Source organism: Meriones unguiculatus, chromosome 4 (assembly GCF_030254825.1).
Source record: "Meriones unguiculatus strain TT.TT164.6M chromosome 4, Bangor_MerUng_6.1, whole genome shotgun sequence".
In the NCBI taxonomy this organism is placed as follows: Eukaryota; Metazoa; Chordata; class Mammalia; order Rodentia; family Muridae; genus Meriones; species Meriones unguiculatus.
Genome location: NC_083352.1, coordinates 76,902,392 through 76,928,957, shown reverse-complemented (window position 1 = coordinate 76,928,957; position 26,566 = coordinate 76,902,392). Strand labels below are relative to the sequence as shown.

General features: G+C 48.0%; 2 protein-coding genes across 6 annotated transcripts in view; one reads left to right on the top strand and one right to left on the bottom strand.

The window, feature by feature from the left end:
* Nucleotides 1-6,472: 6,472 nt before the first annotated feature.
* Mdh2 (malate dehydrogenase 2) lies at nt 6,473-18,352 on the bottom strand. The gene is made up of 9 exons (XM_021649339.2): nt 18,188-18,352; nt 12,627-12,795; nt 11,868-11,951; nt 10,064-10,173; nt 9,780-9,905; nt 8,608-8,685; nt 7,629-7,728; nt 7,166-7,317; nt 6,473-6,780 (listed from the first exon to the last, which is right to left on the bottom strand). Exons 1-9 carry the CDS (start codon nt 18,251-18,253, stop codon nt 6,649-6,651), a joined length of 1,017 nt encoding a protein of 338 aa, XP_021505014.1. The 5' UTR covers nt 18,254-18,352; the 3' UTR covers nt 6,473-6,648.
* A 128-nt stretch (nt 18,353-18,480) lies between these two features.
* The window catches only part of Styxl1 (serine/threonine/tyrosine interacting like 1), a 28,946-nt gene continuing 20,860 nt past the window's right edge, over nt 18,481-26,566 (top strand). For 2 of the 5 annotated variants that reach the window (XM_021649357.2, XM_021649355.2), the window contains exons 1-2: nt 18,607-18,760; nt 25,962-26,065. In XM_021649357.2, the coding sequence (XP_021505032.1) occupies nt 25,963-26,065 (103 nt within the window). In that variant the 5' untranslated portion in view covers nt 18,607-18,760; nt 25,962. The other 3 variants (XM_060382213.1, XM_060382214.1, XM_060382212.1) reach the window with 3 other exon arrangements.

Sequence of the window (26,566 nt, the reverse complement as noted above, 5' to 3'; positions counted from 1 at the left end):
ATGGACACAGCCAGATATCAAATCCCATCAAGCTGCCAATGGAGGTTAACTACCACAGGGATGGGAAAATGGGGTGAATGGAAGTCATTAAAAACCACTCCCAAGTCCTGGATCTGAACCTCCTACAGGAACCAAACTGGTTCGGTGGGGTGAGCAGCTGTGGGATATGTAATTTGTTCTTTGGACCCCTGAAATTCAGCTTGCTTCTAGGAGGAGTGCTGGTCCAAAGTGCTATTAAAATATTCAACCAAAGAGCTGGAGAGATGGCTCAGCAGTTAAGAGCACTGGCTGCTCTTACAGAGGACCCAGGTTCAGTTCCCACCACCAATATGGCAGCTCACAGCCATTTTTGCTTCAGTCCCAGGGGATCCAATGCCCTCTTCTGCCTCTGTGGGCACTGCACACTCATGGTGCACAGACCCACACGCAGGCAAAGCACTCAGACGCATAAAAGGAAACAAAATCCTTTAAAGGATTTAATAAGCTGGGTGTGATGGTACACCCCAGCACTCAGGAGACTGAGCTAGAAGAATCATGGTTTCCAGGGTAGCCTGGGCTACATAGCGAGACACTGTCTCAAAAATAAAACCAAGGAAGGAAGCCTTCTGTGTAGCCTTGGCTGTCCTGGACTCACTTTGTAGATAATGTTCACCTCAAACTCAGAGATCTGCCTGCCTCTGCCTCCCTGAGAGCTGGGATGACAGGCGTGGGCCACCGTGCCCAGCTAAGAGCATCTTTTTTTTTTCTTTTTTTTCCTGAGAGCCCTTCTTACTGCTCTTGCAGAGGACTGGCATTCAATTCCTTAGCACTCATATCAGGAAGCTCCAGCTCCTGGGGGCCTGATACCCTCTCCTGGATGCCACAGACACTCGCACACACATGCACATACCCCTTCTTGCCCCTGCAACATATATCTCTCTCTATGTATTTATATATGTATATATACATATCTAATTAAAGGTGAAATCTTTTTGTAGTGGGTACTAGCAGCACTCGGGTGCTGACCAGTGGACTGAGGGACCGCTGCTGCCAAACGTTACCCATTTACTAAATGGGTGCTGGGGAGCTCTAGAGGCAGAGGCTTCAGACAGAGCCGCATCAGGAACGGGTGGGCTGGGATGTCTCCACCTCACCGGCAGGCTGGCTGTCCGGTGTAACTATTTTCAAGAGGTTCTCCACTCCTGGCTAGTGCTGTCTGCCCCACAGCGACCCCATTAGACGCCATCAAGCAGAACGAAGAGGGTGAAGAGAGAATGAGTTCTAGCCTCCTGGCTCTCGTGAGGTGTTAACCCCTGAGCGACAGCGTCCCCCGATGCCAGGACACAAACAGAAAAAGGAGACAAGGGCTTCTTTTTTATTTTTTAAAGATTTACGTGTTATTTTGATGTATGTGTGCACCTGCATGGGTTTAGATGCACCACATGAATGCAGGAGCCCCCAGAAACTGGAAGAGGGCATTGCATCCTCGAGGTAAGCTGCCCCACACGGGTGCTCGTGACTGATCTCGGGTCGCCTGAAAGAGCAGTAGTAAGCTGTCTTAACTGATTTTTAAATATAATTTATTTACAGATGAAAGGGGAGGAGGTCCTCCCCGATTAGTGGACTTGGAAAGGTGTAGGGAGAAGATGAAGGAGGGAGGGTAGGAATGGGAGGGGATGAGGGAGCGGGATACAGCTGGGATACAAAGTTAATGAACTGTAACTAATATTAAAAAAATAAAAATTTTAATTAAAAAAGATGATTAACAAAAATTATTTACTTTTATTGTATGTACCTTGGTGTTTTGCCTGCAGGTATGTGTGTGTGCAGGCGTCACACCTTGAAGTAGGAATTACAGACAGTTGTGAGCTGCCGTGGGGGTACTGGGGATTGAACTGGGGTGCTCTGGAAGAGCAGCCAGCCGGTGCTCTTAACTGATGAGCCATTTCTCCAGGCACTCCCTCCCCTCAACAATAACTTTTCTTTGTTTTGATTTTGGCTTTTTGAGATAGGATTTCTCTATATAGCTCTGCCTGTCTTGGACCTCCCTCTGTAGACAAGGTTGGCCTCGAACTCATAGAGATCCACCTGCCTCTGCCTCCCAAGTGCTGGGAAACAATAGTCTTTTAAAGTGGGTTCAGGTGACCTATTCTGAGCCCAGAATACAGGGCCCAGGCCCAGCCTCTGGCAAAAGCCAGACCCTGGTTCAGCTTACAAAATTTGCCCCAGATGTCTGCAGACTCTGCAGGGCAGGCCGGGCCTGTTCACCTGAGTTTTCTTCTACCCTGGGCTTGACTATCAGCTCCCTTTCTCCTTTGGATGTCGGCAGTGCCCTTGTCCACTGTCCTGGACACTGAGGACAGAAGGAATCCAAGGTTAGTCTGACCACTCCCTTAAGCCTGTAGAGACTAGGAGCTATGTTTCCAACCTGGGAGCTTTTTTCCATGACAGCCTCCCTCCCCCTTATTTGTTTGTTCTTACTCTGGGGGCTTTCCGCTGTTCCCTCCCTCCTTCCCGCCTGGAGGACAGAAGACCAGACAGCACAGCTAGCCTGATTTGGCTCTGGAATGCTAATCTCATTCTTGAGTGACCTAGCTTTGCCTGGAAGCTGTTCCCAACATCGGCCTCTCACTCCCTCTTGTGGGCACAGAGGAAACTGCAGAGAGTCTTGGCCTACAAAGCCTGGATAAGGCACTCCATGCTTTTCCACAGAGAACTCACTATACCGCTTTCCTTTTGAATTTTCCAACAGGACTGTGGCTCCTTCCCCTGACCCCAGCAAAGCTTCTGCAATCCACTGTCCTCATCCAGGTCCCCACTGCCTCAGAGCTGTTGAGCTGGCTTCATGTGCTCATTAACAATTGCCACCCTTTCCTTGCTTTTCTGGCTGCCAGGGGACAAGAGTTGGTCAGGAGGGGGTTAATTCGATACTCTGCAACTGAGGTATAAGCTTTTAGGTGCTGAGCCATCCCTCCAGCCCCTCCTGGTCTCCACTGATCCCAGAGCTCCCCAATTGGCTAGCCAAGTGCCAAGAACCGTGCCGTTTCTGCCCCACCCCCAATCTCCCAAGTGCTGCCTTCCTTAGGGTCCTCCATGAGGACGAAGCAGGCACCTCACCCACTGAGCTATCACCCAGTACAGCTGACAGACTTCTGAGGGAGTGGAAACGGGTTTGCAAAATGTGCTCACCCTTCCCATGCTGCTCCATCACCCCAACGTTGGCCCTCAGCCCTTCCGTCCTCTTCTTTGGTCTTCACACTTGCAGCATGGAGTTTGGGCCTTTGCAGGGAGTCATCTGAAGCTGGCTTTCCGGGAATGTAATTTAGAATCAGAACCAGCCACACTGGGCATGCAAAGATGGCCTTCCTCACTGAACTTGAAGAAGCTTTGGTCTGTGGCCTAACACAAAATCGTAAACTTGAAGTTTTTTTTTTTTTAAATACCTTCTGTCAGGTTTACATTTGTGTACGTGTATATAGGTGCGTATGTCCACGTGTGCACTTGGGTGTGGAGGCCAGAGGTCAATCTCAGATGTTCCTTGGAACATGTCATCTCTCAAGGGCCTGCCCGTGAGCCCCTTGAGAACCCCTTGACAGAGCCAGGGGTTCTGTCCCTGGCTTCCAGTGCTGGGATCACAAACACACATCACACCTGGACTTTCTTTTATGTGGTTGAGGGATTGAACTCAGGTCCTCATGATCATGCTTCTAGCACTAACAGGGTGTTGATGTCTTTATTGACTGTCCTCTATTGTCTCACTGAATGGGAAGCTTGCTTTTGTCTACACTAGCTGGCCTGCAAGCTCTCAGGATCCTAGTCTCCAACCCAGATTAGGATCTGGCTTCTGCACAGCCATGCCTAGCTTCCTGTATGGGTGCAGGGGATTCAAACTCAGGTCCTTGTGTTAATACAAACAAGCACTCTTACCCACTAAACCACTGCCTTCAATGTGAGACTTAAAGTGGGACATTTGAGCATGAACTTTGCAGTTGGCAAGGCCATGTCTCAGGGTCAGAAGTTTGAACACACTTGCTCCTTTAGCTGCCTGAAATGCTGTCTTCAAAGCTAGACCAGTGCTGCTTTCCGTGAAGAGACTGCCAGGAAAGACATAAGATTCTTGCTCTTCCAAAAGACACCTGGAGGTTTCTTCTCCGGAGCCCTGAAGTCCTGGCCCTTCACCTGCATTGTTCCTGCTAATTTTCAGAGTTGTCAGGCAAGTCCTGACAGGCAGGGGCTAACAGACATGATGGTATTTTAACCTGTGATCCCAGCTCTCAGAAAATGGCGGCAGGATTTTGACATCAACTTGGACTACAAAGTGAAACTGTCAAGAAAGCATCTAACCAGAGGATATAAAGGTAATTGTTTCCCTAGTCTCAATTATTCCGTGGATTTTTGCTTGGTGGTGGGTAAGGACACAAAATATATTTGATACCGAAAAGTTTAATGCGGTGATGCGCCATAGCTGGCTTTTTTTCCCCCTTCCTCCTCTTTCAATTGAGACAGGTCTCTATATGTGGCCCTGGCTGTCCTGGAACTATGTAGACCCAGATGGCCTCCAAGCCAAAGAGATCTGCCTGCCTCTGCCTCCCAGTGCTGGAATTAAAGGCGTGCACCCCATACAATGCTACAATTTCTGTTTCTAGTGTCAATTCAATTCTAACTGCTCTAAGTTGTATGGACTTTGGATCTGGTTAATTTTTGGTGTGTGATGCTATTTACTTATAAGGTTTTTTAAAATAATAAAGCCTATAGAAACAAAAGACTAACCAGGATTGGGCAGATAGTTCAGTCCAGTGCTGGCTAGCAATGCAAGCTTAAGAGCCTGAGTTTGATTCCCAGTACCCATCTGAAGATATATATGTATATTTGTATCTTTAAAATGTATTTGTGTATCTTTAAGTAGATGTATAAAGGCCTACAGATATGGCTCAGCGGGTCAGAACACTAGCTGCTTTCCCAGGAGCCTGAGCCATTGCTGGCATCCGTGGGGCAGCCCTGGTATGTGAGCAGTGACAGTCCACAACCACAATGTCACCTGACCTGCCTTAGACCCAACCTGTCAGGTGACTGCAAGGATCCTATAAACAGCACATTGCCCAAATAGGTCTGCAGTGTGTCAGGCACAGAATTGTGAGGCAGAAAGGACAATGAAGTTGTTTTTTTTCCTCCTGGAGCAGGACTGCACTATGTAGCCTGGGCTGACCATGGACTCATGCCAACCCTCAGACCTTTTATTTTTGATGGCGTTAGGAATTGAACCTGATCCAGTCTGCTTTCTGTTACTGTAGCAAACACCATGACCAAAACCGCCTGAGGGAAGGCTTGTGCGGCTTGCAGTTGCAGGTCATAGGCCATCAACGCAGGAACCTCCTAGCAGCCTGCCTGCTGATCACACACTGCCTCAGACCAAGGAACTCCCTTCACAGCCAAACAGGGCAGGAGTTCACTGGCTTATGCTGAGCCACATTTCTGAAAGACGTGTTTTGTTGAGACAGGGTCTTACTACGGAGCTGTCTGGCTTGAACTATGTGGACCAGGCTGAGTGCCACATAAAGATCCACCTGCCTCTCCTCCTGAGTGCTAGGATTGAAGACATGAGCCTCCACGCCCAGCTCCTTTATCAGTATTTCTGTATGGGTATGTGCATCTTTGCCCAGAGGCCAGAGGCATTGTAAGACCCCCTGGCGTTGGAGTTACAGGCAGTTCTGAGCTGCCTGGCAAGTGTGCTGGGAACCAAACTAGGAGGCTCTACAATAGTGCAGGCCCTTAACACAGCCGTCTCTCCAGCCCCACAGCGAGCTTTCCAATACAGCCCAGAGCCAACTGCCAAAGCCTCCTTACAGCAATTACCAACCAAGACAACCCCCTACAGACTTGCCGGCAGGTCCACACAATCTGGACAACTCCTCAATACAAAAACTGCCCTTTTAGGTGACTAGACTGTGTCAAATTGCAATTGAGCTAAGCTCCACAGAATCTAAGTAACAAGCTAGAAAATGTCCTACCCCAGCCACGCCCTGAAGGATCTCAGGCTAGTGCTCTACAGCGGAGCTCCACCCCACAGCTCTCACAAGCAGAGACAAGGTCTCTGTTGCCTGGGTTTGCTCTCAATTCTGCAGTACAGGCAGGCCTTGACCCTCAGTGCCTCCTGCTCCATCCTCCATGGGGTAGCTGGCATGACAGGCATGCTCGGCTGGGGACTTCTAAGCTTCAGAGGACTCTAATATGTGAACAGCCTCTAGCTCTTGAAATTATCATCATTAATTTGTATTTTAAAAGGTAAGGTCTCCCTACATAACCTCTGCTGGCTAGTTCAATACGTAGACCGGTCTGGACTTGAAATCAAAGCTCCTCTGGTCTCTATGTCTTGAGGGCTGGGACTAAAAGCGTGCACCACCATGGCCAGCCATAGACTGTTTCTAATTCAGTACAGTGTGGTGATGAGGCCCTTAAGTGAGCTGATGGGGAAGAAGAGTTACAGAGACCTGAAAAAAAGAAAATCGGAGTCTGCTTTATTGTCATCGTTAACAGACTAGCCAAAATTCAGAAGGGATGTTGATGTGGACAGGACACCCTCCATCAAAGCAAATTAAGACTCTCCAGTGCCTTCAGTGACATGATGCGGAATAAGTTAGGGTGCTGCTGCTCCAGGCTCAAAACGCTCACTCACTTCATGTTCTTGACAAAGTCCTCGCCTTTCTTGATGGAGGCTTTCAGCTCGGGTATTGCCTCGGCAATCATTTTCTCCTCAAAAGGAGTTACTTTGCCAATGCCCAGGTTCTTCTCCAGGCCCTTTTTCTGGAAGAGATTGAGGAGATGGTAACATGTGAAACCACATTTCTAGCTTGGTTTGGCAGCACAAGCCTGAAATCCTAGCACCCCAAAGGCCAAGCAGACAAGCGCTCTACCACCAAGCCATCACCCCAGACCTCACTGGAGGGTTCTAAGCAGAAGCAGCTGCATCTTAGCTGTGCACCAGGCCAGGAGGCCTTTTCTTTCAATGCTCATCTGGCTTTGACAGCCATTCATACTTGTACTGCCCTGTGATGCCCTGGCTCTACCGTCTAAGAGTGGCTCTCCCTTCCCCAAAGCCAAGCAGGTACCAGGCAGTGAGACAAAGGGAAAAGCAGAAGTGGAGCCCCAAGAAAACACAACCACAGCCACGCTCGCCCTGGATACGCACCCCCAACAGCAAGGGTGTGGAGAAATAGGTGCATTCTGTCTCCTTGGACTGAACAAAAGAACACTCAACAACTCCTTCCTTCCCGTTCATGGCATCCACGAGGGAGAAGACAAAGCGGGCTCCGGCATAAGCCATGGACAGCGTAGCAGAACCTAGGAGAGAATGGTGGGTCAGCACCGCCAGCACCAGACCCCAGAAACCAGGGGGTGTGCTTGCCAGTAAAGGAGTTACACCCCACAGGTCATGGAGAATCTGGATCCACATATCTGCAGTTCACTGTCTCCAACTGTCAAGTCACCCTCACCCCATGGAAATCTCAGCTGCCTTCTAGAACCTTCTCTTCAGACAAAGGCAGATACACCATGGAGCCCCACTCCCTACCCAGGGACAAGCAGTCTTTCTCAGACACAGGACCAATTCCCGCACTCAGTGTCCCCAACCCCAGGGATGCTTGCCACTCCACCTGCTCCAGCCTTGGCCTTCACGACTTCTGTGCCAGCCTCCTGGATCCTCCCCGTGAGTGTGGCCAGCTGGTCTTGGGGAAAGTCAACTTTGGGGGTACACTGCAGGGCAAGCCAGGGACTGTGTAAGCAACTTCCTGGTCCATCCCCCCCCCAGGCCTGACCCAATGGCCCCTCCACATGTTGCACCCCAGCACTACTGCAGAACAGGTTCCATCACCACCCCCATTTAAACAGTAGTGGGGATGTAAACCAAGGTCTCCGTAAGGCCAGACAGAGGTCTCCAGCACTCAACCAGAGACCCCAAAACCCTTTTATACAGACAAAGGCAAAACCACTTTTTCAAGTTTTTTTTTTAGATTATTTTTAGGTTGAGACAGCTCTTATGTAGCCCAGGCTGGCCTTGAATTCATAATGCAGCCAAGAATACCTTTGATTTCCTAATCCTCCTGCCTCTACCTCCACATGCATGGCAACCATAATTACTTGTGTGCTAAGTAATTATACTAAGGCCTGAGGTTGACAGCTGAGGTCAGCTGTCTTGAGATCAAAGGTGTGCGTTACCACTTGCCTGGCCAATACAATTATTTTGATGTAGCCCAGGATGGCCTCAAACTTACTACATAGCTGATGATAACCTTGAACTCCTGATTTTCCTGACTGCATCTCCTGAGAGTGGGGATTATAGCTGTGCACATCTGTCCTCCTATAGTGCCAGCTTTGATCTCACGAGACATTTCCCACACTATGCTGGAGCCTCTATTTCTGACTACATCCAGACCCGTAGGCTGTTGTCAGGAAAACCCTAGACAGCTGGGCTCGGGCCCAGGCCCAGCAGGGAACCCTCCATTACAGAAGCCGGTTAGACTTGTCCCAGACTGTGGTGAGGGCTTCAAGAAGGTGTTTGTGATGTTACAGCATCCCATGATCCATCTATCAGTGACCCCAACCCCCAGACTCATCTCTCATAGTCACTCATACCTGAGAGATCAACGGGATGATTGTTTTCCCAGCATGGCCACCAATGACAGGCACATTGACACGAGCTGGATCCAAACCCTACTGACCAAAGCAGGAAGCCTCGTTAATTGTTAACAAGTTCTCTGAGCAGAAAACAAGTCACAGTGCATCCAAAGTGCAGACTGGAATCCCAGATTGCTCAGAACCAAACCAAGAGGGCCCAGAGTCTGGTCCCAGCTGTGTTTAGCGCTTGGGACAGCTTGTGTAGGTCACCACAGGCTGCTCTGTCACAAGGCCAGACTGTGTTGTCCACCTCTAGTCACCTGACATCCTCATGGAGCCAGAGGATGGCAACACTCCTTCCTAGGGCTAACGTCCTTACTCATGAGCAGACCCAAATAAGTGCCCCACCACTCTGTCCTAGAGAAAGAGTTCTCAACTCAAGAGAAATGAAAACTGCCCCATACACTGGAGCTGGACAGCAGAACCGAAAGGCCGAGGGCAGCACCAGACACCGGCTGATATGGGTCAGTGGCTAATAGTGCTTGATGCTCATCCAGGGGACCATTTTGGGTCCCAGCTCCCACAATGCATGGCTCATAACTGTAAACTAGAGCTCCAAGAGGATCTGCCACCCTCCTGTGACTACCGACAGCACTGCACGCAAACTGGCACAATTCCATGTAGACCCAGTATATAATTAAAAATAAGAAAATTGTATCTACTCATGTCTATATTAAAAAAAGGGGGGGGCTGGCAGGATGTGAATCCTTCCAGGTAAGCTACTCTAGGTTATCCAACAAGAGGTGGCAGAATTAGAGGCCTTGGATGACAGGTCAGCTATTTCAGGATTTCTGGAACCTTCCTAAATCCTTACCGCTGTGTTTAAGGACTGGCAGGTAAATCTAGTATTTCCAAAGCACTGTTAATGTGGCAGGTGGTTACCATCCAAGAGTGGATTAGAGAAAGACTGAACCCCGATGCATTGGGAAGACGTCAAGGGCAGAGAGCATGCTAACCCTGGCAGTAGCCTGCCAGTATGAGCCTGTGGATCTACTGCCTATTCTCCTACAAAAAGCACTGAAGCTGGTTACAAAGACTGAAACTTTCGGTTCACGTCTTCTGCCATCTTCCGTGCCTGCCCACGAGCAAGGCTGGCTGAGTAGTTCAAGAGCTGCCCGCAAGGCCCGCACCTTCAGTTCTGCCACAAATGTGTTCGCTCTGACAATGTCAAGGGTCGTTACACCAAAGATCTTGTTGGGGTTATACACGCCATGCTTCTTGAAAACTTCTGCTGTGATAGGGATGGTGGAGTTAACCTGGAAAAATAAGACGTTAGCTTAGAGCAGAGTCCAGCAAAGGCCCTGCCAGCACCTGGAAAGGTGGCCAAACCATGCAAACCGCAGTAACACTTGTTCCTCGGTAGCCCTTCAGCTCCCTCATGCATACAAGACCAGCCCTGACTGCTTGTACTCACCGGGTTGGCGATGATGCAAATCATGGCTTCAGGGCAGTGCTGGGCACAGGCAGCCGTCAAGGTGGCCACAATGGTAGCATTGGTGTTGAACAGGTCATCCCGTGTCATTCCTGGAATGATCCAGGGTAAAAGAGGCACACAGAACATAATAAAATTAAAAAATATTGTATTTTCATTTATTTTTTTCTTTGTGTATACACGTATGTCACGGTTTACGTGTAAGAAAGCGAGAGGGAGGGAAGGGAGAGGAAGAGGGAGGGAATGAGGAAGGGAGAAAGGACAACTCGTAAGAGCTAGCACTCACCTTCCACTGTTGAGGCACAGGAGTCTTTGTACTAAGAAAACTAGAAATATTAATCATGCAGGGGCCTCTTCTCAGTGGAGAAGAGAAAATCTTCCCACCCCAAAGGCTGGGAGTGGACTGTTAATGACCTGGTGACCTCTCCCCTCCCTAACTAAGCGTTACCCATCCTTGGGGAAGATGTCACATGGACTCTGTGGCCTTTCAGCTTAGAACCCACCCTCGTGGTCACATGTACTTATAGAAGAACATAGAAGTTTCTATGTAGCCACACTGTAAGCTTACTGTGCACCTGGAACTGGACTCTTTGTTGCCTGGAAACCTCTTCCCAAATTGTACTGTGTTTTAAATATGCTGACAGTGGACCGCCTGGCATCCCCTAAGTCTGATCCGGGTTGACAAAGTCCATCTGTATTGGGATTTTATTCTTATCTCTTATTGTTCACTTCCCTGACTTGTACCTGCAGGACCCTCAGCTGAAGCCCAGTGCTGGGCACAAGACCCTCCGAGAAAGTAGGAAGTTTTTTCCTGGAGATTAGGGGTTAGGGAATCTGGGTCCTCTCACTAAAATGGGGTCGTAATATTCAGGTAAGAGTGGAACTAAATATGGGCTCTTCTCAGTCCTTTGAGACAAGGCATTTTGTACAATTACTGAAATATTTCTTACGATCCAAAGGAATAAAACATGTAGAGTTATAGCTCTGCAACTTCATATATATATTTTACACACACACACACACACACACACACACACACACACACACACACACACACATATATTTATTACTAAAGTAAAGACAGCCTGTGAAAAGGGGTTAAAATAAGGTCCCTGTCAATGTGGGTACTAAGAATTGATCTTGAGGTGTCAGGCCTGGTGGCAAGCACCTTTACCCACTAAGACATATCCAAACTATGTACATAGTTTTGAAATAGGTACTAGTTGCTAATTATTAAACTCAGCATGAGCAGCGACCCCATTTCGAGTAAATCCGTCTTACAAAGAAAATACTACACTATGGCAAATGGCAGTACAGAGAGGTCCTGGGGTCTGGGGATGGGAGTGTATCAATGAGGAAGATCAGGGGTTAGCAGAAGTCCCAAGGTCACTAAACAGAGTGACATTTAGTGTCAACTTCAAGTTTTGTAAGTAGCACCAGAGGCAGCAGACACCTGTAGACTTAATTTGGCAGTTGGACATGTGACTGTTTTACCTTAGACAACGAGAAAATCTTTGGAGAGCTTTGGAACAGGAGGGGGAGTAATCCACACATGTCAGCAGAAAGCCTTTCTCAGCTATGTAAGGACACTCCAAGTAAGGCTTTTAAAGTATTTATTTACTAATACGTGTGCATGTTTGTATGTGGTGGCCTACAGAGCTACAAGTGTGAGCTGCCCAGTGGGGAGCACTGAGATCCACAATCCTCTTATACTGCAGGAAGTGCCCACAACAGCTGAGTACTGTGTCTACCCCGCCCCCACCCCAGGAGGCTTCCACACACAAACCTGGCTTCCTGGGCACTCCAGCTGGAATCACCACCACATCACAACCTTTTAGGCAGTCTGGCAGCTGCTCAGGTCCGAGGTAGCCTGGGAAGAACACCCCATTAGAGCAGTGTCACCTTTATGAGCCTGGGGAAGCCACCACATCTAAGGGGAGGGCACACAGAGTCGGAGGGGCCCACCTGTGAAGTGACAGCTACTGTCTAAGAGGAAGAGGATCCTCCTGTCTCCACTTCCTGAGTGGTGGAAACTGAACCCAGGGCCTCATGGATGCCAAGGAAGCACTCTACCAAATAAGCTACAAGAGACCCTTTGTTTCAAGGTTTCAATATATAGCCCAGGGTGACCTTGAACCTGCTGACCCTTCTGCCTTAACTCCTCCAAGTGCTGGGATAAGTGTGTATCACCATGCTTCCTACTTCTAAACAAATTGTTTATTATTACGGGGTGTGTGTACATCATAGCACATCTGTGGAGGACAACTCTCTGGAACTGGTTCTCTCCTTCCACCTTCATGTGGGTTATGGGGAATGAACCCAGGCCACCAGGCTTACAGAGAAAGTACCCACCCACCCACTGCACCATCCTGACAGCCTCAGCTTTCTACAAGACACCACAGCCATTTGTGAACTTGCACTCTCCAATGAGCCTGGAGGCTCCAGGCCTGTAACCGTCAGGGTTATCTGTGACCCTGTTCTGTAACTTGGACCCTTGCTTACTGCAGGGACACAGTGGAGTGTCCAGGGCAGCCGCGCCCAGTACCTTTCACGTTTGCTCTGGTCTCGATGTGACTCAGATCTGCTGCCACACCGGGCGTGTGGGCGATATCGTAGAGAGTCAGGCGGCTCACTAAGGGGCTGTTCTTCAGGAGGAGCGAAAGGGGCTGTCCAATGCCCCCAGAAGCTCCCAGGACAGCTACTTTAGCATTGCTCTAGAAAGAAACAAAGAGGTGACACTTAAGACAGAACCGACAGGACAATGCAAAACGTAACATGGGGCTACTTTGGATGGCGAAATGCCAAAGAAAGACCCAGCAGCCCTTTCAACGTGCTTCACTGTGGTAGAACTCTGGACTTCCACCCCAAAGTTCAAGTTCAAGTGGAAAGAACACAAGCCAAGAGATGGCGGGACACAGGGGTAACCACTCCAAATGTCTTTCTTCAAGATAAGGCGGCAGCTCCACCGAGGCAGCCAGCTGGAGCCGTGTAGAGCAGTCTGTCCTTTGATCTATAGTTTAATCAATAGTTTAAGAACTACCTATATTACTAGAGAGCAGCGGCCCTCCCTCACTGCTCTAGGACTGAAGTAGGCGAGCTGAAAAACAAATATTCCTGTCAGCACAGAGGACTTGTTCCAGGATCTCATCCCACAGCAACCAGAGCACTGCACAGTACTAACATGCATCCTCCTGTTTCCTCTTTACTCCCCTCTTCCATCTCCTCCCCACTGCTGCTTTTAAGGTACTGCGAATTGAATCAAGAGCTTTGTTCCTGTTATCCCCAGCCCCTCTTCAACTGCACTCTAAACCATCTCCAGGTTATTTGTGGGCTGGCAAGATGACCCAGTGAGCAAAGGTGCTTGCTGGAAAGGTGAGGACTTGAGTTCAATCCTCAGGACCCACATATGGAATCAACTCCAGAAAACTGTTCTCTGATCTTCATGCAAACCCACATGTAACAAAAAATGAAATGATTACTTGTAACACTTACTACAATGTAAATATGCAGAGAGCTGTGAAGACTATTGTTTATGGAATAATGGCAAGAAGTTAGCACATGTTCAGTATGTAAGTGATTGTGCTTTTGAAACATTTTTATTATTTTTACTTATACATGTGTGTTATGTAAGTATGTACATGTCCATGGAAGCCAGAAGAGGACATCTGACCCTACAGAACTAGAGTTACAAACAGTTGTGAGATGCCCAATGTGGGTGCTGGGAACTGAATTCATTCCTCTGCAAGAACAGCAACTGCTCTTAACCCTTGAGCCATCTCTCCAGTCCCTATTTTTTCCTTCTCGGACATTTTCAGTCCAAGGCTGCTGGACCTGTGGGCAGAAGCCACGTGGATACCAATAGGAAGTAATAATGGGCTTCAGTTATCAAACACCAAAGCCCAAGGTCGGGGTGTGGCTCACTGATAGAGTACTTGCCAAGCACAAAGGAGACCTGGGTTCCATCCCCAGAACTGGAAGAAAAATAAAAAGGAGTGGGCACACACCTGTAATCCCAGCATTCAGAGATGCTGTTCTTCAGAAGAAAAGACAGGAAAATCTTGGGTTAGAGAACAGCATGGGCTACACTGGGAGGCCCTGTCTCAAAACAAAGCTTAAAAGAAACCAGTACATGAAGAACTCAGTCTCTCTGGTCTCCCCTTGGCCTGCCTCACACCTTGGCCTGCCTCACTGTCTCCCACCCTCCACTTAGGCACCTCCAAGTTGCCCTCCATAAGCATGCCTCCATCTTTTCATCAGAAATCTCTGGAAGCTCCTGGTGCCTTAAAGCTGACAGGGCAGTAGTGGTTCCACTGAGGAAAGCACCAGGCGATCCCAAATGGGGAATAGAAGAACACCATTTCCATGGCTTCTGTTTATCCTGTTGCACTGAGACAGCGCCTGCTATGTAGCCATGGCTGGCCTGGAACTCACACAGGAGCGGCCTGGGTTCACGTTTCCCATGACACCAGCTTAAAGTCTGCTGTTTTAATCTAACAAGTAAAAATCTTAAATGCTACCAAGCAATAAAATGAACTAGTGCCCACCCTCGGGTCTTTAGGTGGCATGCTCCACAGTATTGAAGGGAACCCAGTGCGGGGAAAGGAGGAGGGAGGTCTTTCTCACTTGGTCCTATGCTGTGCACTGAGGTACAGTCTTATTTGTAGGGCACCAGCAATTTTGCTAATACACACCCAAACCTGGTCCTCAAGAGAAGAGCTTTAAAAATGCTTTCTTTAAAAAAAAATTACTACATTTGATTTTCTTCTAGTCAGTAGACAACTTGGAGGAGCGGCTCTATCCTTTCAGTATGAGGGTATCTGAGTGAAAGGGAGGGTCACACTCAGGTTGACAAGCTTGGGGGCAGGGGAAATGCCTTTATCTTGAGTCATCTGGCCAACCCAGTGAGATCTTTCCATGGCACTATCACAGGGGGTCCTTCCACGCCCGCTGACCTTTGCTGAAAGCCCAGAGTCCAGGACAGTCCATTGCTTGGCAACTATTCTGAGGATGGACATCCTGGAACACATTTCATTACATCTTTTGCTTTCAGAATTTCAAAACTTCTAGGTTTGCGTTTCTAGTACATGGACATGCACATAGATTAGAAAAACATATGTGGCTGGGGAGGATACACTGTGGCCCTTGGTTACACTTTACTAGCGAGGTAGAGGAGCCCAAACATGCTTGGTTCCAGTTGCCTTTGGACTTAATCCACTGTTTTCTCAAGAGCTACTTTGGATGCCCAACTGGCATTTTCTTTTTGTATTTAGCTTTTCTAAATCTATCCACTGCTGAGCAACTCACTCTTGCCACTAACCCAAACTTGCTCTCCCAGAAGTCTTCACTCTATCACTGAGCTACACCCAGATACCCTCACTGGGCATTTTAGGCAAGTGCTCAACCACAGAGCCTTCACTGGGGGATTCCAGCCAGGCACGCTACACTGGATGCTACCTCTAGCAAGCTCTTCCAGAGCTCTTACTCATTTCAATAAATACCAGTAACACTGCCCCAAACCTTGGCATTACCCATGACTCCACTCTCGCTGTCATCTCAGAAGCAATTCAGTTAGTTCCATCAATTTCCCCCACATCAGCAGCTGTCAAGGAGATTACAATGACTTCTTACCTGGTCTCCATTTGCCTGAGTAACTGCTCTGTTCAAAACACTGCCCTAACTCTTGAGGAAATGTCCAAAGATTACAAGGCTTGTTGAATTCTCTCTACTCGTCCCCTGATGTTCTCAATTCCAGGCCTCCCTGCCCCACACACTGGACTCAAAGTCTCCCTGCCTGGAATTCTTTCTACATGTAATCTATGCTTTCTTCTGGTCTTCACTGAAAGATTCCTGATGCTGGGCCTGTGAGAAGCAAGTAAAATCACTTGCCTCAAAAGCTCCAGGACATGAATTCAGTTTCTAACCTTTCCCACATGCTGGAAAGAGAAAACAAGACTGCAGGAACTTGTCCTCTACATTTCACACTGCGGTGGAAAAACACACACACACACACACACCTTACCCCTCCTCTAATCAAAAATAAAATCTCAACTTCCTTCCTTGTCAACCTCTTCTTTCTTACCTCTGAGGCTCACAACTAACTGAGATATTTTATAACAAGGGAGAAACAACATATCTAAACAACAGAATTCAGGGGCTGAATTCACCAGGTAACGGAGATTGGTTGCCAAGCTTGATCACTTGAGTTCAACTCACAGGACCTACCTGGTAGAAGGTGAAAACCAACTTTTGAAATATGTCCTGACCTCCATATGCAAACCATGGCAAGTGTGCGTGCATGCGGGTGTGCACACACACACTAATAAATTTAAATTTTTAAAATCAAAATACAGAATTCTGTGCTTTGCAAGGTACATGGATGCAACTATCAAAATTCAAATGGAAAGTGGGCACAGTGGTGCAAACCCTAGCACGTGGGAAGAACAGAAGCAGGCGGATCTCTAGTTTGAGGCCAGCTAGGTGTATATAGAGGTCCAAGACAACCAAGGTCGCACAGTGATTCATTCTAAAAACAAGAAGAACAAACAAACCCAACTGGGCTGAACGTGTTATACCGTTGAGTGGTACATTTGCTTAGCATGCATATGGCCCTGAATTCCACCCTCAGGACCATAAACACACAGCAACACTGAGCTGCCTTATTCACTCTCTCTGTGGAGCTAATCCTACTCTCCTCCTCTGCACTCATCTTCATCACCACCTACCACAAACTAACTTACTTCTGGCCTACCCCAGACTAATTCTCATTCATCGCTGAACCTCTGAGCATCCAGGGCCTTGTACATGCCTAAGCAAGTGTACACCACTGAACTATGTCCCGAGCATTTTGTTTTCTTTTCAGACAGAGCTCTCCTAAATCATCCAGGCAGGTCTCAAACTTTTAATCTTCCTGCTTCTAACTCTTGCGTAGCCGGGATTATAAACATGCACCACCATACTCCCCATGTATTTTATCGGTTTTCTTAGAGATTTGTAAAAATACAGACCCTACCCTCTGGACAGGATCCTGGGACCCCTTTCTTCATTGATTCTGGATGATTCTGACGTGAACTAGTTAAAGAGCCACTGTCCCAGCAGATGACTAAAAATAGCTTAGCTGTAAGTGTCCAAGGCCAAGTCTACCCAAAGCAGGGATGCTTCTCCAAGAAAAAAAAATTTTAAGAATAATTTTTAAGAGAAGGAAGGCTCCGGGGGAGATGGTTGAGTGGGTAAGAGCATAAGGACCCGAGTTCAAATCCCCAGTTCCCCAGCCATGCAGGTTTAGTCAAAGACCTTGTCTCAAAGAAATATGGCCTACAACAGTGGTTAACCCTAATGCTGCAACCCTTTAATACAGTTACTCATTTTGTGGTGATTCCCCCAACCATAAAATTACTCTCACTGCTACTTCATTACTGTAACTTTCCTCTTATGAATAGTAATGTAGCTACCTGATATGAACCCCTGAGAAAGGGTCATTCAACTCCAAGGTTGTGAACCGCTGGTCTGGAGTGCGGGCGCAAGGCAACGTCCTCCTCTAGTGTGAGCACAAACGCGCACATACACCATACACACAGAAAAATAATTTTTGAGAAACGAGTGACGAGCACGGCGTTAATCCCAGCACTGAGAAGGCAGAGGCGGATATCTGTGAGTTCGAGGCCAGCCTGGTCTAAATAAGTAAAGAAAGCAAGTCCTTATGTGTAAGGACACCGGCGGTGGTCGGCAGCGCTGAGTTTGAAACAATTCTGCCGAACCACTGTAACCATGACTCAGTTCTCTACCCTCAGCTCAGGCTGTCTGCACTACCAAGTTAACGTTATACGTTATTTCTCCTATCCATGCAGAGCTCACGTGGACACTACGAGGAGAAAACTAGTTACGTCGAAGCAAGGCATATAATGCAATTTGCTTCCGGACAGAGCCTTGGCTTCTGCACCTACGGGAGGGCAGACTCTCTGGGGGAACTTGGACCGGGCTCTGCCCCTCTTCCAGGTTTCCTACGCAGGATGTTGGTCGGGATAGAGCCGGGCTGAGCCCGGCCTGTTGAGAGCCCCCCGACAGCGGGATGCTGGTGTGGCCCCGGAGTTCCCGCTCAGCCTCCCGTACCTGGGCCGAAGTGCTGAAGCCGCGGCGGAGAGCAGCGCTGGCAGGCCGGGCGAGAGCGGACAGCATGGCTAGGGCGGGGAGGGAACGGGCCGTCAGCTGCAGTGACTCCAACGACCTCCACTGTGCGCAGTGCGCGCCCGGCTCGGAGCCTCCTGATCTCGCGAGAGGAGCCCAGCCCCCGCGTCAGCAAATCCTGCGAGAAGCGCCGCCTCGTCTCGCAGGAAATGACCCGGCCCGCTTGCAAGATCTCGCGAGAGAATGCTGCCGTCACTCCCCTCTGTTGTCTAAACCAAACTCTCCGCCCACTTTCGAGATCTTGCTAGAGCGGCTGCTCCTATCAGGTCTCCGGCTTTTTCCCCTCTCCAGGCCACAGACCCGGCGTTAGGCCTTGCCCACTTTTGGGACTTCCGGTTAGTTCGGCCACTTGGATTAGTGGGAATCCCGGGAACGCCCCTAGCAACCTGGTGTTTGGAAGCGTTGGGGAGCGCGCACCAAGAAATCAAAAAAAGTACTTCGCAAGTGGGGCTCCAGACAGACGTCCTGCCGGAGACCCTGACCGAAGTCCCACAGCAGGTCAGGCGGTCCCCGAGCTCCTGACCTCAGCCAGGCCCAGCCTTCCTGCCCCGGAGCTAGGCTGGATCGTGGGGAGCCGAGGAAAGATTGAGTCCTGGGACGGGTGGGCAGCATTGTCCCCGCTGCACCCGTCAGAGCCGTCATTCCCAGATGATGCTCGGTACCTTGTTGAGTGTCCAGGCTTTGCACACACCCTGATGGCAGTAGCAAAGTACTCACACTGACTTAGCCCCGGGCTGTATGCAGGACCCCTGGTGGTGTGGGGGAGGGAAACTGAGGAGACTGACTCCGACTTTGGTCCTCTAGCCCTCAAACTCTGCCGCAGTAACAAAGCCCTGGCTGTCCTGGACTTGCTTTGTAGACCAGGCTGGGCTTGAACTCACAGCGATCCACCTGCCTCTGCTTCTCTGAATGCTGGAATTAAAGGTGTGCCCCACCACGCCCAGGAGACACACAGAATCTAAAGTAATTTAAAATGATAAAAATGTAAAATTAAAAATCACTCGAAGAGTGACAGCAGAGGTTCACACACACACAGAGACACACACACACAAAGATACTCAGGAGTCTGCTCTGTGTGTGAAATTCAAGCAAGAAGATGTAAGTTAAGTATCCTAGCTCTGCTTGAGCAGGCCTATAATCCCAGGTACTTGGAGGTTGAAGCAGGATGATAGCAAGTTCAAGGCTTGCCCGGGGCCAAATAGTGAGACCTCATGTCAAAATGGGAGATTAAAAAAAGAGGGCTAGCCCCTAGCTCAGTAGGAGAGTTTTTGCCTGGCATTCTATCCCCAGTCACATAGACACACAGCTCACAGCAGTTCAGGTTTGAGAGGTAGACAGTTGTGCCATAGGCTGCTGCCTCAATAGAGGAGTGTAACTCCTAAATAAATGATTCAGTCTGGTTGGGGACAGTGACAGAGAAAGCAAGAGTGGGAGTAACAAACCACCTGAGAGCTAAAGAACATAGCATCACACCGAGCATTCACAGTGGTGTCTTACTCTCTCTTCCTTGGCCTCCACCTCTTTGCTGGATTGGTAAAGTGTATTACCAGCCCAGTCTGGAATTGGGTATGGCTCAGTGGGCAAAGACGCTTGCTGCCAAGCCTGACAACCCAAGTTCAATCCCTAGGACCCACACAGTGGAAGGAAAAATCAACATGCTATTGATTCTTGAGTAGTGGGAAGTATGTAGGCAAAGAAAAGGAAGAGGCAGGAAAATGCAGACCTATATTCAGAGAAACACATTCTGTTGGGGTAAAGATATTTGAATAAGCACTGCCCTTGATCTTGTCTCCTGAGTGTGTGCTCTGGTCATTGTTTAACTAGGGATCAGGGGCTATGTTGTTATTATTATTATATTTTGGTTTTTTGAGACAGGGTTTCTCTCTGTGTAGCCCTGGTTGTCCTGGAACTCACTTTAGATCAGGCTGGCCTTGAACTCAGAGATCCATCTGCCTCTGCCTCTTGAGTGCTGGGACTAAAGACACGTTCCCATCATTGCCTGGATGTTATTACTTTTAAGGCAGGGTTTCGTGTACCCCAGGCTATCCTCAGAGTTTCCAGGTAGCCAAAGATTGCTCTGAACTCCTGATGTTCCTGCCTCTAACTCAAGAGTTTTGGGATTATAGGTTTGCACCACTATACCCAATTTATGCAATGCTGGTGATGGAACCCAGGGCCTTGTGAACAGGAGGCCACAACTGTATCAACTGAGCTCATCTCTTGGACTGTTTGTCCAACTTGAGACCATTCTGAGAGTGAGCCTCAATCAATTTTGGTAGAGTTGAGTGAGTTTAGAGAAGTTTGGAAACATCAGATGATTCAGGGTCCCTGAAAACTACCTGATCTTACTGGATCTTACTCCTTGGGATGTGTCTAGAAAGAGCTTTTGAGACCATTACCAGCATGTTGGGAGGAAACAAGACTTGATTTAAATGCAAAGGATCCCCGGGCCTGAGGGTCTGGGGTGATGGAGTGGCTGCAGGAGTGTGTGGGATGATTATACAATGAAATGCTTGCGATGTGAAGGATGGGTAGCCAGAGAAGCACAGAGGTTTGGACCAGTGGCAGGGCAGAGAGGTAAGAGTTGGTGGTTAACCAGCTCTGAGGCGTGAGTGACAGGGATGTGGAGGGGGCTGGGGTATACATCAGTTGGTAGAGTATTTGCCTAGCATGCATGAAGTCCAGGGTTGGATCCTCGGCACCTCACAGAGTGGGAGTGTGCATGGCGGTGCCAGCCTCTAATCCCAGCACTTAGGAAATACAGACAGAATAGGAGGATCAGGAATTCAGTATCACCCCTGACTCCATAGAGTGTGAGGCCAGCCTGGGCTACATGAGACCCTGTCTGAAAACTGAAGGGATGTGGGTGGGCTCGAAAGATGGCTCTGTGGTTAAGAGTTTGTACTGCTCTTGCAGAAGACCCGAGTTCAGTTCCACTCTCTCAAACCTAGATTTGAACAGGAGAGAGCAGCACTCTTCTGCACAAAGCATGCCAGCAACACCGTTAGTCTTTCCCGTTTGTGCAGCATCCCTGCCCCAAGGGGTTTCTCCTCTCCTTCTACCGTGTGGCCCCTCAGGGATGGTGGCAGTACCTTTACCCGTGGAGCCATCGCACCATTCTTTAAATCTTTGCAACTTTTAGATCGTTTCTGGACATCAAGCTTATTTTAGCAGCCTGACACCCTGTCACTGAGTTAATAAACTCTGCAGTTAATTCAATAGTAAGGCTCTGGCACCGAATGCCTTGGGCTTCCTGTTTTTCTATAAGCGCCTGCATTTGGGAAGTAGGTTGTCTGACTTCATCTCTCTTCCTCAATTCACTTCCTTACCCCAGGTGAGCTGTGGCTTCTGACCACCTGTTGTTGGTGGAGTGGGGTTAAAAGTAGAGATGGGGCAAGAAAGTTCCCATGGGGAGCTTGGGCTGATTTGTTTCCCCACACAGTGCTCTCGTGAGTATTTATTTACTACCTACAGTTCCTCTGGCTAAGCATGCTTACACTCCAGTCTTTTTTTTAATTAATTATTTATTTATTTATTTATATAGTATTCTGCATGCGTGTACACCTGCATGCCAGCAAAGGGCACCAGATCTCACTATAGATGGTTGTGAGCCACCATGTGGTTGCTGGGAACTGAACCCAGGACCTTTGGAAGAGCAACCAGTACTCTTAGCCTCTGACCCATCTCTCCAGCCCCCTCCCTCTGTCTTAATATTTTCAAAGCCATAGCCCTGGTTTCTTGAATCTTCCACCAGTGATTCTATTGTCATTTTTTAGATTATTTGGCCTAAACTTCTCTGCGTGTGTGTACAGGAACAGAAGGGTCCCTAGGCCCAGATGGCCAGTCTGACTACCTGAATTAATGAACTCCAGGTTCAGTGACAGATGCTTTCACTGAGAAAATAAGGTATAAAAACAACCGAAGGAAATTGTAGACATCAGCTTCTGAACCTTCCCCTCCCCCCCCCCCCCCCCCGCACACACACACTCACACAAACACACGAAAGGTTTTAGACTATGGAAGTGTGATGGCTCCAAGTAATCCCAGCACTTGGGAGGTAGAGGCAAGAGGATTGAGAGTTTGAGGCCAGCCGTGGCTTTGTAGCAAAGCCTTGGCAAAAACAAACAAACAAACAAACAAACAAACCAAACAAACAAAAGGTTTGGCCCTGTTGGATTTGAGATATCCATCAGACATGTTAAGTGGAGTCTGGAGTCTAGAGGTCAAGGCTTGATAGTATGATAGCATGTGGGAGGTGAGGTAATGTAAGGCTGTATGGATCACTGAGATCCTGTGTCTCACATTGACTGGTGAAAATGAATTTGAACTCAATGGCATTTTTTTTTTTTTTTTTTTGCTTTTTTGAGACAGGGTTTCTCTGTGTAGCCTTGGCTGTCCTAGAACTTGCTCTGCAGACCAGGCTGGTACCAAACTCCAGAGATCTGCCTACCTCTGCCTCCAGAGTGCTGGGATTAAAGGCGTGCACCACCACTACCCGGCAATGTGATATATATATATTTTTTTAAGACAAGGTCTCATGAAGCCAGGCTGGACTTGAACTTGCTTTGTAGCTGAAAATTACCTTGAACTTGTGGTTCTCCTGAGTCCACCTCCCCTGTGCGGAGGTCACAGGTGTGCACCACCACACCCCGCCTTGGGACGTTACTGCCAAATTGTGGAGGTAGAGGCTGAGGCATAAAGAAGCTAACCATGCCCCCAAGATAATGCAGCCAAGAGCAAGTTTGGGCAGAGCCCAAACCAGACCTTAGACAGACTGACACTGAAGTGAAGAAGAGGAATCAGTGAAAAGACATCACACTCTTGGGAAACCTTACCCGAAAGAACAGACAAGAGGCTGGTGGCCTGCCCAGCTGGTTCATGCTGGCCATGTAAGTGTGAAGACATGACAGCACACGGTGGCTCAGGCCTGGATCCTCAGGTGAGGTGGGATATGGAGACAGGCAGCTCCTGGAAGTTCATTGGCCAGTTAACCTGGCCTACTTCATGACTCTCCAGGCCAGCTAGAGAAGAGCCTGTTTCAAAGGTGGAAGGAGCTCGAAGAGTGACACCCCAGGATGTCCTCTGTGCTCCACATGCATAAGGAATACATGCCTATCTAGGATGGGGTGGTTCAAGGAAGAAGAGAGATAGGAGGAGGGTACAAGAGTGTGGCCGTGTGCTCAGGAAGGGCTCATTGCAGGTGTGGGGCTGAGGTTGGGATCTCGGAACTGAGGTCTTTGATGAAGATAGTAGCTTTTAGATTTATTTGGTTTGTATGAATGTTTTGCCTGCATGTAAATTTTGCACTGAATGTGTTCCTGGTGCCAGTAGAGGTTGGATTCCCTGGAACTGGAGCCATAGGTGGTTGTGAGCCACTGTCTGGGTGCTGGGAACTGAACATGAGTCATCTGTAAGAGCAACAAATTCTTTTAACTGCGGAGTCATCTCTCCTGTCCCAAATATTAGCTTTGTTCAGAGCACTGTGTCAGTAACTCAAGTGGAGCCTGTTTTGAGCAAGGTTACTCCCCTGGAATCAAGTTTCTTACTCTGCTGGTCTCCTTGATGAACCCTTCCAGAAGGTAGCTTTTCTGCAGGACGCTACTGTGTGTGCCTGGGACTCAGTGTCCCACGAGCAGCCCTCCTCACAGGAGCCAGAGCCAGCTCTGTACACATTTTGTCCCCCCACCCCCACTTGACATCAGATCCTTACCACAATGCTGTTGAGTAGTGTCATGTTCCTCTCCAGCTGCATCAGATTGTTCCTAACCCTCCCATGCACCCAGCTCACTCCTGCTCCACTGACAAGTGTTCTTGGGCTGGAGAGATGCCTCAGTGGTTGAGAGCACTGGCTCCTCTTCCAGAGGTCCTGAATTCAATTATCAGCAACCACATAGTGGCTCACAACCATCCACAGTGGGATCTGATGCCCTTTTCTGGCATGCAGGTGTACATGCAGCTAGAGCACTCTTACATAAAATAAATAAATGCTCTTTAAAAAAAAGAGAAAGAATCGTGTTCTTTTTTTCCCTCACCCTTCCTTCTCTACCTTGTCCATCCTCCTGTCATCTCAGTTTAGCAGCCACATCTATAGACAGCCTCTGACCAGCTGGGGAAGGAGTATTCAAAATATGAGCCTGTTGCAGACATTTCCTATTCAAACCATAGTATTGAAACATTTGGGTAAGGCATGGTGGTGCACACCTTTGATCCGAGCACTCTGGAGGCAGAGGCATGTGGATATCTGTGATTTTGAGGCCATCCTGGTCTACAGAGCAAGTTCAGGACAGGCAGGGCTGTTACACAGAGAAGCTCTGTCTTGAAAAAAAAATGACTATTGAAATATTTAAACTATGTCTATGCATGTGTGTCTGTGTATGGGTAGATGCACATAAATACAGCTGCTAGTGGAAGCTATAAGAGAATGTTGGATCACCTGGAACTAGAGTCACAGGCAGTTGTGTGGGAATTAGGATATAAACTCAGATCTTCTACAAGAGCATTACACACTCTTGAACATAGAGCCCTCTCACTAGCTCCCCATCGCTTTTTAAAATTTAATTATTAGAGGATGGAAAGATGGCTCAGTAACTAAGAGCATTTGTTACTCTTGCCAAGATTCCTAACATCCACATGATGGCTCACAGCCATCCATAACTCCAGTTTCAGGGGACCCAACACGGTCTTCAGGACTCCATGAGCACAGGCATTCACATGGTACACATACAGACAGACAGGCAAAACACTCAGTGTTGGTATAAAGTGTCTGTGGAATGTATACAATTTACCCTGTTCATTCACATGCTGATTTCTCTTCCCCACTTGGTTTCAGTCTGGACATTGCATAGTGATAAGCATCGCCTGTCTCAAGTCTGTGTGAACATGCCACCATCTGTTCTCTGTATTGCCAATAAAACAACCAGCCAAAGCTGAGCAATAGAATAGGGTAGGACATCCTGGTCCAGAGGGGAAGAGAAAGAATAGAGGGGGAGGAAGATCAAAGAAGAGAGATCAGAGAAGAGGACCTGGAAATACCAGGAGAGATGAACCGGACCTAAGATATGACTAAAAGCAAGTGTAATGTGGGAAATCTGAATGGGAGAAAACTATGCGGGCTTGGAGGTTAAAGATGGAGTAACTATTGCCCAGCATTGTCCTCTAGGTTAATTAAATAAAACTAGTCTCTGTGTGGTGATTTGGGTATACAGCTGGTTTAGGAATAACCACTGTTTAACTAAAGATAAATCAATAATATTAATAATCAGCAACAACTCAGAAAATAACCTTGGTTGTTTCTAATACTTGGCATAATAGGTGATCATTAATTGTTTGCTAATGAAAAATAGAGCTGTTGTAATAACTCAGGGGCAGGGCATTTTCTTAGCATGTGGGGCTCAATTCCCAAGTGCATGTACACACACAGAGATTCAGAGAGAGAGAAAACAAATGAAAAAGTAACTATTTATAGCCTCCTTGGTAGTATATGACTCCACATATTGTAACATGTTTACATATTCATATGTCATATTTGCATATTCAGATGTTGTGATTTACACGTTAGGCAAACACTCTGTCAATTGAGCTATATAACCCCAGCCCCCGATTTCCAGTTTTGAAGTGTTTAATCAGTATCTCATTTTCTGGTCATTTGTGTAAATAGAGAGCTATGTGTTAAACTTACATTGTTGGTTCTCCCCAGTAGGATGGCTGACCTGCTTTTATGTGAGCCAACAGAACTCTATAACATCTTGAATCAGGTCTCCAAGCTGTCCAGATTAGCTGAGCCCAACTACCTCTGTTTACTGGGTAAGTAGAAAACAGCAACACACCAACACACACCAACACACCAACCCAAACATACACGCCATCTCAAACACATACACCAACTCAGATACACACACCAACACACCAACCCAAACACACATGCTGGGTTTCATTACTGAAGAGACACCATGACCATACTAACTCATAAAGACAACATTTAATGGAGGCTGGCTTAGAGTTTCAGAGGTTTGGTCCATTATCATTATGGTGGGAAGCATGCCAGAATCAGGCAGGTAGACTGGAGATGGAGCTGAGGGTTCTGCATCTTGATCCAAAGGCAGCAGAAGAAGACTATCCCGTGAGCATAGGAGACCTCAAAGCCCTGCCTCCACAGTGACACACTTTCTCTAACAAGACCACACCTCCTAATAGTGCCACTCCCTATGGCTCAAGCATTCAAACACATGAATCTATGGGGGCCATGCCTATTCAAACCAATATATCTACCAACACCAACATACTGACATATGACACACAAACACA

Bases quoted from the DNA above. Each gene is read 5' to 3' on its own strand.
- Mdh2 (XM_021649339.2), bottom strand. From the start codon at position 18,253: ATGCTGTCCGCTCTCGCCCGGCCTGCCAGCGCTGCTCTCCGCCGCGGC. The intron at 8,686-9,779 runs GTGCGGGCCTTG...TTTGGTCAGTAG, and splicing joins CATTTGTGGCAGAACTGAAG to GGTTTGGATCCAGCTCGTGT. The intron at 6,781-7,165 runs GTGCGTATCCAG...AATCTCTTCCAG, and splicing joins CCACACCCTTGCTGTTGGGG to AAAAAGGGCCTGGAGAAGAA.